The sequence below is a fragment of the Ornithodoros turicata genome, chromosome 8, assembly GCF_037126465.1.
Source record: "Ornithodoros turicata isolate Travis chromosome 8, ASM3712646v1, whole genome shotgun sequence".
NCBI lineage: Eukaryota > Metazoa > Arthropoda > Arachnida > Ixodida > Argasidae > Ornithodoros > Ornithodoros turicata.
Window position 1 is genome coordinate 16,005,601 of NC_088208.1, and position 16,262 is coordinate 16,021,862.

Here is a 16,262-nt window from a genome sequence, read left to right on the forward strand (position 1 = left end):
CCCGTTTTCAACAAATCTGGGGCGAGAACGTTGTCATTCGGGATGATGGTTGGCTACGAGCGTGCTATGTGGTGAAGTTCATTTCTAAGAGTGCACACGGTCGCTGGTTTGCTGGTTCCATGGCTGCTTCAGCGAAAACATTTCGAACGATCAAGACGAAGCCGAGTAAAAAGTCAGAAACGAACAGAGGCACGAAGCAGCTGAAGGAATAAAGCGTTTGTTGACTTTGGCGCGTGACCTTGCGCCTTGTCACGTGAAGAAATAACCGTTACAACACTGAGAGGAGGAAACACCTGCTTAGAAACTGCAACAGGAACGGAGCACCGCGCAATTATTATATTTATTATCGTCGCGATCTATAATAATATTTATTAAGAACTGCAAAAACCGGAATATGGGTTGACCATCAACGATTTCTTAAAAAATTAGTTTTGTAAACTAAACTTACTTCGATGGAGAATGTGGCAGAAATGGGCTGCAAAGACAAAAGAGTAAGTGACGTAAACGAGGAAAACAATCAGATGGCAACGCCAACTCGTGCGACAGTAATCTTATCCTTTTTTATTTTTATTTTTTTGACGTGGAATTTTTTGACTAAAGTGCGAAGATTACCCCTGGCGCAATGGAAGTGTCGATACATTGCGAGCAATACAAAAGGAACGGTATTCATCCGTTGTGTCGTTCGTGATGTATGCTTTCCTTCTCTCTCTCTCTTTCTCAAGAAGGGCGACATGCCATTGGCCTCCTGAAGTGATTTGTCCAATCATCGCGTGAGATCGTTTCAGGTGACCAGTGACAAACCGCTCCGCATTGCCTCGCTTGCTATACACTCTAAAAACAGAACTTCACCACATAGCACGGAATGATACCTTTATCACTACCGACTTGTGGAATGTGCGTAGGCCTTTTGGGGAACTGCATAAGTGTTCAAAGAGAGAGAGAGAAGCGTACGCATCCCGTTTTTCACCAGTCAGGGGGCAGAACGGTCTCATTTGGGATAGTGATTGGCTAAGAGCGTGTTATGTGGTGGAGCTCTGTTTTTAGAGACATATTCCGGGCATAGTATGTCTGCGCAGTTCAGTTAGAAGTCGGCCCAGGACGCACATTCCCCAGGGCGTCCGTCGTGACGTTGCCCATCTCTGTGAGGTCGACAACGGCGAGTCCTTCCACCACCACCACCACCACCACCACCATCTGTTTTTAGAGTGACATTAATTAAGGGTCACCAAAGTAAATTACGTCCAAACCGTAATTGTTTTCCTATTCTTTCAGTCTCATTTCTTCTCCACGTTTCACTTTTTTCCCTTCAATCCTAAGGAACCCTGTCCTCCTCTCATTTCTGTTGTCCTCTCTCCATCTGTCCACATCTGTACGCTGCTCATAGCCACAGAGTTGCTTCGAGACGCTAACACGGAGTAAAAAAAACAAAAACGAAGAACAAAACAAACGGCAGCTGAGGAGTCAGCCTTTAGTGCTATCACCGAATAGACAGATCCGCATTTGTGGAAATACCATCTCCACGTTTTTTCTTTGAGCATCCATACATTGGCCACCCATTGTTGCTTGACTGGTCGTTTTTTTCTACTGATGGATACAGAAACCGACACTGAAGATTTTTGTTTAAGTTTAATTTGTACAAGCTTTCGCGTGGAGGTCCACGCTTCCTCAGGTACAAAGTGAAGTGGTGACACACATAAGTATATATAGTATAGACATATACACGACTAAACATACTGCTGTACAAAGAAAGGGAAGGGGAAGGAGATATGGTGCCACATGTCTGTGTACATTCAGTGTCGGTTTCTGTATTTTGTTTATGTGATCTACAGGACATGACTCCCCTCTTCGTATGCGTTTCTGCTACTGATGGATACGTAAGAGGCGGACCATTCTCGAAGAAAACAATTACGGTGGAACGCTTGCGTTATGTGCGCTCGTAATGCTTAATAAATTTCCCAGTGACAAAGAGGACCAATCCCTTACGGTTCATGGTCACAGTTCCGGATGGTTTCGGTTCCACTATTGTCATTATTATTGCATTTCGTAGATTAATCAATTCGGAAAGTAGACAGTGACAGAGAGCCGCAATTTCCGCAGCTCCGCAGTGTTTCCCGTTCATTCATGCTACGCATTCCCAGCATTCCTCGCAGCCACGTTGGCCCTCCTCATCGACATATTGACTCCATAGTAATATCCATGGTAATATTTCGGATATCGGTGAATGGGGATTAACCAGTAAGGAACTCGAGGAAACTCTTTACAGATTTACTTGCTGTCACAGAAACGGTTTGATGGAACCCGGGGCACAGCGTGTTCATTTTTGCCTCAACGAGCACGGGTCTTTTTGTTAAAAAAGTTACGAGGGCAGCTTGGATGACGTTTTTTTTAAGGCCGATTATACGGTCATGCACACATTCTGTCGTAAGCAGTATGTAACTTACTCGATTACTAGTTACTTTAAACTGATTAATAAAATTTTTAATTACATGTTTCTGGGCAAATGTGAGATTGCTGAATTGGCGGTATAGTAATTATTTAAATTAACCAATACGGAATAAAGGGTTAGTTGGTCGCAGTGGCGGATCGGGAGGGTGGGGGGGATGCGGTTGTGTGATCGCCCCCCAAAATGTTCCCTCTCTCTCCTCCCCCACTACGCGCTTCAACAAAGAAACACCCCCGTCCCCCCAAATGTCTGACTATGTTGCATAGGGACTGGATCCGTCCCTGCTTGATCGAGACTTATGGTTTCCACAGCGCAAGAAAAAACAGACAAGAAATGAGAGTCTAGAGGAGACTGGAGTCATTATTTATGTATTTACTTATTTATTCAGTGACTCTATAGGAGAGACAAACAAGGACAACGTTGAATCTGAACAACCGAATTTGCATTTCAAAATTCGGGGATGGATATTTTAACGCACGTGCGTGTTTCGGGATTTTTAAACGTGGAATGGCTTTCAATGAGGATAGTGTCTCATTCTGCTATGTCGCTTTTGCCCGAAATCTCCCAGTTAAAGAGTTAATTAATGAACTTTACGTAATTAATTAGTCATCTTGCAGTTGCATACTTTCTTCGAGAAGATGTCCACTATGCCGTATAACTCAACTGCAAAGACGTCATCTATGCTGTTCTCGTAGCTTTTTCTGATAAAAAAAAATCTGTAAAGGACAAAAATAAATATCTTGAGGACACGCTGGATAGCGTGCTGCGCAGTGAAGTTCTGTTGTAGTAGTGTAGAGTGAGGCAGGTCACAAGTTCCGGCATCGGCAGCTCATTTGGGCCGCAACGCCAGTTATCTCTCCAACCGGTCATGCGCCTACACCAATCGGTTCAGCCGCTTCAAAGCACGTGCCCTCCGACGCGTCATGGACGTTGAGCCGAAACCGAAACTAAACGATTCGCGAGCGCAGTGAGGGACAACGTCCATTCCGCGTCGGTAGGGCACGTGCTTTGATCTCGCGACTCGTTTAGTTTCGGTTTCGGCTCATTTGCTCAGGGACGAGTTGGCAGTTTACTCCCATCTTCATACACGATAAGTACACTCTTAAAAATGAACTTCACCGCATAGCACGCTCCTAGCCAACCATTACCTCGAATGATATCGTTATCTGCCCTGATTTGTTGAAAACCGGAGGTGTACGCCTTTTCTGTGACAATTATGAACAGCATATGTGTCACAGAAAAGGCGTACGCCTCCCGTTTTCAGCAAATCAGGGCAGATAACGATATCATTCGAGATAATGGTTGGCTAGGAGCGTGCTATGTGGTGAAGTTCATTTTTAAGAGTGTAGGCCCTGATCCAGGGGCGGATCTACACTCTTAAAAATGAACTTCACCGCATAGCACGCTCCTAGCCAACTATAACCTCGAATGATATCGTTATCTGCCCTGATTTGTTGGAAACGGGAGGCGTACGCCTTTTTGTGACACTTATGCTGTTCATAATTGTCACAAAAAAGGCGTACGCCTCCCGCTTTCCACAAATCAGGGCAGATAACGATATCATTCGAGGTTATGGTTGGCTAGGAGTGTGCTATGCGGTGAAGTTCATTTTTAAGAGTGTAGGATTTTTCCGAGGGGGGGTGGGGGGTCCTCTATGGACAAGTGCCAGGTGCATGCTGGGATTGGTCCATTGAACCCTATGTTTAAGTCTGGAATTGAGGGGTTCCTGACCCCTGGACCCCCCCCCCCCCTTCCCCTAGATCCGCGCCTGCCCTGATCACATCTAATGTTTATCCTGTTATACAACCTAAGGGGCCTCAGCTGCAGCTGTGATAGGGCGTTCTTCCGTTTCATAGTCACTTAATTATCGCCCGCATCCTACTCCGTTCGTTCCCCTCCTGCTCCTATACATCCAGCCCATGGTAGCTTGATTGCTTTCAGACTCCGCTCTCAGCTCTAGAAACCGGGCTTTGGTTGCGCGTAAAACGGACGCCAAGGGGCCCTTCAACCTTTACGGCTGCTTTGATTGGTTCGTAATGTGATCAAATAGGTGGAAAGATTGCGCTACTGTATATATATAGTGTGCGTTGGTATATCTGAATTGGCTTAATTGCGGGTGGTACGAGGAAATGCTAAAGGAACAGTCGAGTGACGGAATTATTCCGAACCCTGTTTAACACTGGGTCGACCTCTCGTCTTTAACCGCGTCATATTGACGCGCCAATGCTGGTGCGGTGCCTGTGTGTGTAGCACACCTACACTCTTAAAAATGAACTTCACCGCATAGCACGCTCCTAGCCAACCATCATCTCGAATGATATCGTTATCTGCCCTGATTTGCTGAAAACGGGAGGCGTACGCCTTTTCTGTGACACTTATGCTGCTCATAATTGTCACAAAAACGGCGTACGCCTCCCGTTTTCAACAAATCAGGGCAGATAACGATATAATTAGAGATGATGGTTGGCTGGGAGCTTGCTATGCGGTGAAGTTCACTTTTAAGAGTGTACCGGAGACCTCCGCTTTCATTTTGGTTGCACCTTCACTGTTAAAACAGAACTTCACCACATAGCACGCTCTTAACCAACCATCATACTGAATGATATCATTCTGTGTCATGATTTGTTCAAAACAGGGGGGAGGCGCCTATCTGGGACAAGATAATCTGTCCCAGATAGGCGCCTCCCGCCTGTTTTGAACAAATCATGACACAGAATGATATCATTCAGTATGATGGTTGGTTAGGAGCGTGCTATGTGGTGAAGTCCTGTTTTAACAGTGTTGGCTCATTTGCCAAGAAACCACAGACATGGGCGAGTGAATATAAATATACAGGGTGTTTCACCTAAAGTGATAAAAAATTCTAACAGGCGACGTACTCGCAGGAGGATTGTGGGACTTTTGGCATTTACCTTCTGGAAACTTTTGCCACCCTTGTGGAAGGCTCTGGACAATTTGTAATTGAGGGAAGTTTATTTTTTCAATTGAACTTTGAAAATTGCCAAACGAACCTCACTCTTTTTTTTACAGAAATATGAAGTCCTCCACTGATAACCACAGACCCAACAACAACTATGCACACCAACAGAAATATAGTCTTTAAAAATTAGTAAAAATTCGGCTTTAGCCCCGCCTGCTTGATTGTCGCAAAGAAGAGCGCACGGAAGTTGCGGAGAGAGGAGGAAGTGTTGGTAAATTACATATACTACGACGCAACGGATGAATCTCGTTCCTTTTGTATTGCTCTCAAGGTAACGGCATCTTTCAGTCAGCTATAATTTGTTTTTTCGCATTTTAGTGCCCCTTTAAGCGAGCTTTATTATATAGCAATTCCATTTATACGTAAATAAATTGAATATACGTTTCCTTCTCGAGCGCATCGTTGAAGATTAAAGAGCGAGAAACTCCATCGAAGAACAAAGAGATAGCCTAAACATCAAGGCGAACTTTCCGCATGGGCTGTTGAGTAGACGTCGTAAAAATCCCCCTTCTCGTTCTACACCCGACCCTGGCTATAATTGAAGATTGTTCTCCCGTGCAGCGCTCTTTTGGGCAACCGTCCTCCGTTGGATAATGCAAAGTGTTCCGTCCTTTTGGCTCTCGTGTACGGCGAACCTCTTTCTCGTGTGGTATACCTTCCACCGGGATCGTAAACGGGAATTGACGATTTCGATGGCCCGCTCTTTCCCCGGGAACGTTACAACGCGCAGGCCCGCTCGCTCGATGGTCGTTATGGCGAAGGGGACGCTGTGGTATATGTGCGATGACTTCTGGAAGGAACGGATCGTAGACGCGGAGCGTTTGATGCGAACTAAAAGTTATTTTTGCTTTTTTTTTTTTTTAACGTAGTATTCTCGCGCTCGCCTCGCCGACGACTTGCCAGCCCAAAAGTGTCTATTGAACGCGGCTTGATTGCATTGTGTATGTGGGCTACTACACTCTTAAAAAATGAACTTCACCACATAGCACGATCCTAGCCAACCATCATACCGAATGATATCATTCTGTGTCATGATTTCTTCAAAACAGGGGGGAGGCGCCTATCTGGGACAAGATAATCTGTCCCAGATAGGCGCCTCCTCCCATTTTCAACAAATCAATGCACAGAATGATATCTTTCGGAATGATGGTTGGCTAGGAGCGTGCTATGTGGTGAAGTTCTGTTTTAACAGTGTACACTCTTAAAAATGAACTTCACCGCATAGCACGCACCTAGCCAACCATCATCTGGAATGATATCAATATCTGCCCCGATTTGTTGTAAACGGGAGGCGTACGCCTTTTTGTGACACTTATACTGTTCATAATTGTCACAAAAAAGGCGTACGCCTCCCGTTTTCAACAAATCAGAGGCTAGATCTTGAACTTTTCGCTATCCCGTGGTGGTGGTGGTGATGTTGAAAGGGCTTGCCGTTGTCGGCCTCACGTATGTGGGCAACGTCACGACTGACGCCCTGGGGAAATGTGCGTCCTGGGCCGACTTCTAGACTTCGCTATCCCGTAACGCTTGCTAAACGCTCGTGCTCCCCGGTTGACGGCCAATGCGCGTGACGGAATGAGCGCGCAAATTTTGAAAAAAAGCTATAACGATCGCTATGTGCACATCAAAATTGAGCCCCAGGACAGATAACGATATCATTCGAGATTATGGTTGTCTAGGAGCGTGGTATGCGGTGAAGTTCATTTTTAAAGAGTGTAGTTAAGTGCTGCCGATTGTGAACCTATAGTTAGGGTTCGGCGTTTTCGGTTTTTATTCTTGGGCGGATCCCGCGTACGTTTTTCGATGTTTATTGATTTTCACGTTTTATTTTTCTTTTTTTTACCCGGCTGTTATCGGCGAATAGAAATCACAACGTAATTTCCGCACGACGCGCATTGAAAATGGCGTTGTTCGCTGGCGGTGGCGTTCTACGACAAACGAAAAAGTAAACGGACATTTTTCACAACCACCGTATTTCTGTACGGATTTTCTGATCTGCATCAACAGCTTCTTGTGCACGTGCAGCAATTTATCTCTGTCACCGTTCCTGGAATATCCCTCTGCATTCGGTGTTTTCCTATTAAAACCGATTGAGGGAAAACCTACCGGGCGTATGGTTTTCGGTGTTTTTCGATTAAAACCGAAAACACGGAACCCTACCTAAGTGAAGCTCAGTATCAGTGATTATGACCCGAACGCCTTATGTCGGAATATGTAGAAGTCGTGGTTGCTGGTAGTGTACTGCTATCCAGCGGTGAATCACCCCGTGTCATAGTCATGATTTATGATTCATGATTATGATTCATGATTATGATTCATGATTTATATGTTGTGGTTGCTGTACGCTACTAGTTAGTATGCACTATGAGTACACTCTTAAAAATTGTGGTCGTGGTGAAAGGGCGCCGTCTCTTAAAAATGAGGTGGTGGTGGTGGTGGTGGTGGTGGTGAAAGGGCATGCCGTTGTCGGCCTCACGTATGTGGGCAACATCACGACTGACGCCCTGGGGAAATGTGCGTCCTGGGCCGACTTCTAGGGGAACTGTGCCGAAATATGTCTTAAAAATGAACTTCACCACATAGCACGCTCCCAGCCAACCATCATATCCCGAGTGCAGAGTTGTACACATTACTCGAAAAAAGTAATTGATTACAATTACTGTTACTGCTGCGCGAAAAGTAATTTTTTACCGTTACAAATTACTTCATCAAAAATGTAATACGTTACCGATTAGAAATGTAACGCGTTACATTTCCCGTTACTTTTAAATTGTCTCGCCTCCTGTCCCAGATGAGGACGATCGAATAGGCGTTGAAACATCCGCTTCGTTTTGTTACTATTGTTACTGTTGCTCCAGTAGGTCGCAGTTGTAAGGAATTATCGTATTTCTGTGGTCTGCATGGAACACGTGAGGACTAGAGACGGCCGTCACAGTGACCTCTGCGTCATTGCTCCAGTCGAAGATCGGGCCTGCTGAAAAGTGTTGCCATTGTTGACAGAAGGTTAAAAAAGTAATCGATTACTCAGTAATTGATTACCGAAAATTATAATCAGATTACTTGGAAAATTACTTGCTCACAAAATTAATTGATTACGTTAAAATTTACTGGAAAAAGCAATTGATTACTAGTAACGCGTTACGTACAACTCTGCCCGAGTGACAGCGTTCTTTCGCCTGATTTGCTGAGGGGGCGTACGCCATTTTGGCACAAAAATGGCGTGTGCCCCCGTTTTCATCAAATGAAGGTAGAGAACGTTGTCATTCGAGATGATGTTAGGCTAGAAGCGTGCTATGCGGTGAAGCTCTGTTTTTATAGTGCATAGGGCGCAGTTGTCGCCTGTCGGCTGTTCCCTGCATAATGACTTCACAGCATCAAGCAACAACAAGGACACGCACGGGACAATTGGTGACTCTCAACGGACGCGTTTTACTTCACATACAAGGTTTAAATACACATGATAAAGAAAACACACGTGGTTGTAACATTTAAAAAAAAAAAATGCACACACACACACACACACACAAGCTGGTAATAGGGCCACAGAAGGCGCACTAACCCAGCGTTCATTTCCTGCTTTTGCAATTAGGAAGGCCTCGAGGATTTCCCCTTGTGCCGCGGCTTTTAATGTCATGCAAAGCTGAAGACAGTTCTCTGGTTCTGTGTCTGTTTACGATGCGTTACCACATGAATCATCATCATCATCATCATCATCATCATCAAGTCCTGCGCAATATGAGAATAGGCTATTTTGCTCAGAGCTTGAAACCCTCAGACAAGTACATCGTCAGCAGTAGAACTATATTCCTTCAGTCGTAGCACAGAAACCACGCACGAAAAAAAAAAAAAAAGTATATATATTGCTTCCCTTCCTTCATATTGATGGCAGCTTTGATGCTGTTTTCGATAATGACGGTGCTGGTCATTTACTGCCTTACTACCCCCGCATGGGATCCTATATATAGAGAGAAATGACGAGCATATGCGAGACCCCACACAGCGCCTCACCGTTCTCGTAAATCCTGCTCAGGAATTCCTGGCAGCGATTGGTCATAATGACCCCTTCAATCGGTCATGACGGGCTTATATGGAGCGAACATTTGCGGGTATTTATCATATAGCTCGGGGCTCTCTGGCAAAAGCAGGGCAGAGGAAGTGGGGAGGGTTTGTTCCTATGGTTTCCCTTTTCGGGATTGCTGTGTCCTCACGGGAGAAAGCTCACAACGGGTGGTAACATACGGAACGACTTTATTCCGTCTTTCTGGCAAGAACTTGTGACCGACGTGGTCACGTCAAAATACAGGCATGAACTAAGTCCTAAACAACGAGATTTGGCCGAGGCAGACCAACAATTAGGGACGACACAGACAAGTAAGCCTCAAACGCAGGTTCGATTCCTGGCGTCAGCACCTCTTTTCCCTGAGTTGTTTGCATTCGTTAATTTCTGGGCGTTTGAGGCTTACTTGTCTGTGTCGTCCCTAATTGTTGGTCTGCCTCGGCCAAATCTCGCTGTTTACGTCGTTTACAATCGCCCTGCCTCGTGTCTGAATGAGAGAGTGAGTGAGAAAGATGTAAGAGAGAATGGGAATAGCGTGGTTGGTTGTCCGTCCCCCCCCCCCCCCCCGTACTTGAGAGGCGCTCAAAGGGAAACGGCGTGCTGGTGTGGTGTAGTGGTTAGCATATCTGACCGGAAATCAGAAGACCCAGGTTCGATTCCTAGCGTCAGCACCCCTTTTCCCTGAGTTGTTTGCATTTCGATGAACTAAGTCCCTCCACGCGGATCATGCACTCTTTAAATAACCCACAGGAAGTTGCTCTGCGCAGACTCAGCCAAGGCAAAACAACCAGACTACACGCCATAAGATAAGACAGGTCGATGCCTCCCGCGCGTGTGGGTTACCAGATAACAGAGAGATAACAACACATACAACAGATACACTACAGGCATTCGTTCCTTTCTGCTGGCACATGTTTTCCCGCTGACCACTCCCTCTTAAAGGAGCAACGAAATGACATTTAACGTGGTTCGAAACCCTGCCTCATCTGTGAAGCTGTCCACCAGGGGTCACCGTGCAAAATAGTTTCGCTCTGCGGTGTATCGTCACTTTTTTTTTTTGATTGCGTGTTAGCGCCGCGAAGCAGCTGTGGCTATGAGCGGCGTACAGACGTGCACAGATGGAGAGAGGACAGCAGGAAGAAGTGGGGGATAGAGGGATTAGTATGCGTCCTGGGCCGACTTCAGGGGGAACTGTGCCGACATTCGTCCGGAAGACAGACACGATAGTCTCGCGTGACGTATAGAGACGGCTTTGTCTTCTTTTTTCTTCGTTTTTTTTCCCTTCTCAGCTCACGCTCCGCTTACAGTCTTAAAAACTAACTTACGTCTTTTTGTGACACTTATGCTGTTCATAATTGTAACAAAAAAGGCGTATACGCCTCCCATTTTGAACATATCAGGGGGATAACTATATCATTCGAGAAAATGGTGGGCTATATAGGAGCGTGCTATGCGGTGATGTTTATCTTTAAGAGTGATATACATGTTTGAGCTGTGGCCGCTCTACGTCACGAGTCACGTGCCTGGGGGACCACGTTACGCCACGACGTCCTCTCGTTCGGCGATGGGCTCTTTTCACGTGGAGAGGATTTTTAAAGGTGTGCGGAACAGAGACGCGTCGCGCCCGCTCTGTATATCACCTGCACCGTTTGTGTGTGTGTGTGTGTGTGTGTGTTTTTCGCAGGAGCTCATTTTATACGTTGCAGAACACGCCGCAGCGTAAAAGAATAAAACAAAAATATATTTTTTTGTGTGTGGGGGGGGGGGGAGACACCTCCTTGTTATTTTGAAAAAGAATAATAATAATAATAAAATAATAATAAATGAAATAATAAAAATCCGTTTGAAACAGATCTTCACCACATTGCATGCTCTTAATCCACCACCATCCCAACTAAGGTCGTCCAGCCCCACGATTGGCTAAATCCGGGAGGCATACGCGTTTTTGTGACACTTTAGGCAGCAGCGTTAATTGTCGCAAAAGGGCCTACGCCCCACGCTCTCCACAAATCGCACAAGTGATAACGGTATCATTCTGTGCAACGGTTTAATTCGGTCTCTGTGCCGCCGCACACCTTCGAAAAATTATCATCCTCGTGAAAAGAGTGCATCGCAGAACGAGAGGACGTCGTGACGTATATGCTACTCCCCTCACGTGACCAGTGCCGTACAGCGGCACAGCTCAGACACGTGTAAGCGGCTCGAGAACTGCGAAGAAAAAACAAAGAAGCAACACTCTTAAAAATGAACTTCACCACATAGCACGCTGCTAGCCAACCATCATCTCGAATGATATCGTTGTCCGCCTTGATTTGTTGAAAACGAGAGGCGTACGCCTTTTTTGTGACACTTATGCTGTTCATAATTGTCACAGAAAGGCGTACGCCTCCCGTTTTCAACAAATCAGAGCAGATAACGATATCATTCGAGATGATGGTTGGCTAGGAGCGTGCTATGCGGTGAAGTTCATTTTTAAGAGTGAAGGCCTCGGAGCCTTCACTACGTGACGCGTGGAACGTGTCGGCCGTCCGCGGCTGCTCTCTGCGACCGTTTTTTTTCGTAAATTCCGTTGCACAGCTATAACGCACCGCAGAGCGAGAAAATTTTACATGTGACTCCTGACCATCTCCCGTGGCGTAGTGGTTAGGATGATCGCCTTCCACGCCGAGACTGGGAGGTGACACGGGTTCGAATCCTGTCACCGACTGTGCTGTCCGAGGTTTTCCCTGGGTTTTCCGAAGACTTTCCAGACGAATGTCACCACAGTTCCCCGTGAAGTCGGCCCAGGACGCATACTAACCCCTCTGTCCCCCACTCCTTTCTGCTGTCCTCTCTCCATCTGTCCACGTCTGTACGCGACTTATAGCCACGGTTGCTTCCCAGCGCTAACACGGAATTTAAAAAAAAAATGCGACTCCTGGTGGACAGCCTTGACAGACGAGGCAGGATTTCGGGCGACACTAAATGTCACCTTATCGCTCCTTTAGCCTCTCTGCCTAACTTATTTTACATGCCCCTCACCATACACGCGCAGGCATATATTTTTTTCTAATCAAACGTGGACGTCAAAAGAGCAAACCGCATACAAAGGCAAACGCATACCTCCAGCGTTCCCGTAACATTAGCGGTAATCCAATATTGAGTGCGACCTGGCACCACCTAATACCATCAACGGAAATGCCCTTCGGTGTTCCCCCTGGTGGGGTTCTGGCGGGAGCCAATGGTGGTGCCCCGGCGAAATTAAAGGGTCCCTTCGATGAAGACTGATGGGAGGATTCCACCTATACACTATATAGACGTGTAAAGGGATACGAAGAGTTGCACGGATTGACTAGCGCTGGTACTGGTGACGGTACTTTTCCTTACAGGGTTTTCTTGTAAACATTTCAAGTTCACTGTGAAGCTTTGTTAACGGTCAGTAAAGTCCAAAACTTTTTCATCGCGGAGTTAAGGACGCCGTTACCTTGAGAACAATATAAAAGGAACGTGGTTCATTGCGTCGTTCGTGACTTATGCGTGACAGTGCCGAGCGGCGTCCTATTGGTTTCTTCAAACGATCTGCCGCGATGATTGGACAAATCGGTTGATGAGACCAATGGGACACTGTTCCGTATTTGCGCGCTCCTTGAGACGGAGAAGAACAGAGAAAGGGTAAATTGCGGTTTCGTATTAATGAAAAAATAAACTAAAACAATGAATGAATGAACGTTGAGTGGAAAAACAAAAACGAGAACACGGGCTTAATAAACAGGTATAGGAAACCAAGAAAAGAAAAGACAGAGAGGAGACAAGCGACACGACAAAAACTAGGGAATTGGATCGATTACACTCCTTAAAAATGAACTTCACCGCATAGCACGGTCTTATCCAACCATCATCTCGAATGATATCGTTATCTGCCCTGATTTGTTGGAAACGGGAGGTGTATGCCCTTTTTGTGACAATTATCATAAGTGTCACAAAAAGGCGGTGTACGCCTCCCGTTTTCAACGAATCAGGGCAGATAACGATATCATTCGAGATGATGGTTGGATAAGATCGTGCTATGCGGTGAAGTTCATTTCTAAGAGTGTAGGTGTGCAAGAAGTACGCTCTTCAGAACAGAACTTCACCGCATGACATGCTCCTGGGGCGGCTGATAAAACCGATCGGGAACCGTTTCCGCAAAAACGATTCACCAAGGTTCACTACTGATAAAACCATTCGCGAACGGTTTGCTCAAAAAACGATTCACAATAAAACCCCTGTATCATCTCCCGAGTCCACATATACGATCCGTTTCTGCGCGTTCTGGACACTTTCTGGGCATTAATGCGAAATAAGTTCACAGAATAGCAGCGGTAAGAGCACAGATAAGAGCACTCTTTTAATAGCTGTAGAGTTGATGCGTTTAAGTTTTCTGTTTTTCCCACGCACAATCATATAGAATGGAATAGCCTACCGTACGACGTGGTGTCGGCCGGGACTAACCAAGCAGCAAAATAGATTGGTTCAATATTGGCTACATATCGGCAATAGTGGTTCAAGATTAGGCCGGTATTACCAATGTCGAGCCGATATTGGGATTAAGAAACTTAATGAACGAACTTAACTTAAGAAACGAACACCTGTGATGTTTTGTGAACTTTAAGTGTTTATGCATTTTGTACCACTCATACTTGGGCCTCTAGGAGGAGGCCAGTATAGTATTTGTAAATAAGTAACTAAATAAATAAATCGAACCAGCTAACCCAACAATAATTGATTTATAAAAATGGCACGACCACGTGCATTGCAGACACTTGGTGACGACATTTCGTATGTAATTGAGGAGGGGGGGGATATAGTGTTTTTCGGAAAGGTCCAGCCCAACCGAAGGTCGGCTTGCTATTCCTAAATCAGAATATATTACAAAGAAAAAGTAAAACCAAATATAAGATGATGAGGGTGGCGTGATGTGTAGAAGATGACATTATAGGTCAATTCATAATTAGGGCCTGACTTTTTCGGGTTTTATTTTTGGCCAAATTCGGGGGGTAAATATCGGGTGATATTTTTCATTCGAAAATTCGGGTATATTCGGGTTAAATCCCGTTACGGCATATTCTGTCGTCAGGAATTCGGGTGCATTCGGGTGATTTTTTTTTGTTTAATAAAAATTTGTCTTAACATGGAACTAATGTTTAGCAATGTTATCAAACTTTATTTTAATGCACGCTTATGAGTGTGCCATGCGACCCGGATGTTTTCGGGTAGATTCGGGTTAAACCCGAATTTTACAGATTTTGTTCGGGGGGGTAAATATCGGGCGGATACGGGTTTAACCCTAAAAAGTCAGGCCCTATTCATAATTTGTTCATGAGGTATGTGATTGAATTCAGAGCATATCCCTTCAAGGCTGTCCAAGAGTCAAATTATTGTTGTTGCGCTGACCCGTCCGTCGTTCTGATTTTATTTACTCTCGAACCATTTCTATCGTTGGACACGTTTAAATTCATTCGCACTTTGTGCACGTATAGTGTTCTTAATATGGCTGGTGAAAGTTTAATCTGGTTTCCTGCTTCGCTTCTGTCATCGCTCGAAGGCCGAATACGCATGTACTGTCTGGAACTGTATGAGCCTATCAAAATCAGAAGAAATTGAGAATATTCAGAAAAAGTTTGTAAGAATTTATTATGATAGATACATAGGGAGGAGGCTGTATTATACATACTCTCGCTTGCTGAGACACTTGCAACTTCCTGCGTTGAGTTCACGGAGGTCACTGTGTGACGTTTTCTTTCTCCATAAGCTTTTGAACAATAAGGTCGATTCAAGTTGCCTTCTCTCTGACATATGTTTTCGATGCACTGCTCGTCCTAGTAGGACTCCTTTACTTTTTTACCCGTCCGTGTGTAACTCAATAGTACCTACTTCTCGAATGCAACTTTTGTATAATCAGATAGTGTGCGCAGATCTTGATATTTTCTCTAATTATAGACAATTTAGGTCTGTATGTGTATCGATTATTTGTTAATTCCACAGTATTGTATAACTTGCGCGAATTTTGGCCTTTGCCTATGTATCTGTATTTTGTAATTTTGACTGGTGCACTGCCTAGAAGGCCTCTGGCTGTTGGCAGGTACCGAACAAAAAATAAACTCACTTATCACTTATCACTTATCGCAGTTACCCACTCTGCGGTCGTCGCTGCCTTGAAGTCACTAGCGGAGAAACGTTGGGAAATCACGCCATGAGATCCCGTAAGGAACGCCTTTCGTTGACTGCTTGCACGCTCCTCACGAACACGCAGGTGGGCATCCCCTCACGCGAGCAGATATGAGGGTCAGGACGCCCCACACACCCCGCCCTTACGTCACGGACGTTGAGGGGAGGTGAGTTGAGGGCAAATTGATGGAGAAGGATTGAAGTAAGGTATAAGGACGCTTTCGAGTATAGAGATTGGACGAATCCAGAATTTTTCGAATCAGAATCCAAATCCGAATCCAAGGAAGGTTCAACGAATCCACGAATCTTACGATTCTCGAATCTTTCGAATCATTTCTTTAAAAAGAGTTTAAAAAGTCAAGAAGAAGAAAAAAAAACTTCTACTGGAGAGTGTTTTGAAGCAGAATATGATATACATTTGTTTAATAAAAAAATAATATAATAATAGTTCAGTTTCGGGAGGAAGTATATACCCATATAGTTTACTTAACATATTTAACATATTGTTCATCGACTACAAGAAAGACACAAATTCTCGAGTCTGATTTATTTCCATAAAGCTAAAGCAACAATCAACAGCAAAACCATATTACTTT

At 45.0% G+C, this 16,262-nt stretch overlaps 1 protein-coding gene and 1 non-coding gene across 4 annotated transcripts in view; both read left to right on the forward strand.

The window, feature by feature from the left end:
• LOC135366533 (uncharacterized) overlaps positions 1–16,262 on the forward strand; it is a 133,417-nt gene that overhangs the window by 18,500 nt on the left and 98,655 nt on the right. The window contains exon 2 of one of the 3 annotated variants that reach the window (XM_064599262.1): positions 15,628–15,701. The exons of the other annotated variants lie outside the window; for them this stretch is intronic. Coding sequence (XP_064455332.1) covers positions 15,692–15,701 — 10 coding nt within the window. The 5' untranslated portion in view covers positions 15,628–15,691. The remainder of the gene's footprint in view (positions 1–15,627; positions 15,702–16,262) is intronic. 3 annotated transcript variants of the gene reach the window in all.
• Trnas-gga (transfer RNA serine (anticodon GGA)) lies at positions 10,080–10,151 on the forward strand. The gene has a single exon. It is a non-coding gene; the product is annotated as a tRNA-Ser (tRNA).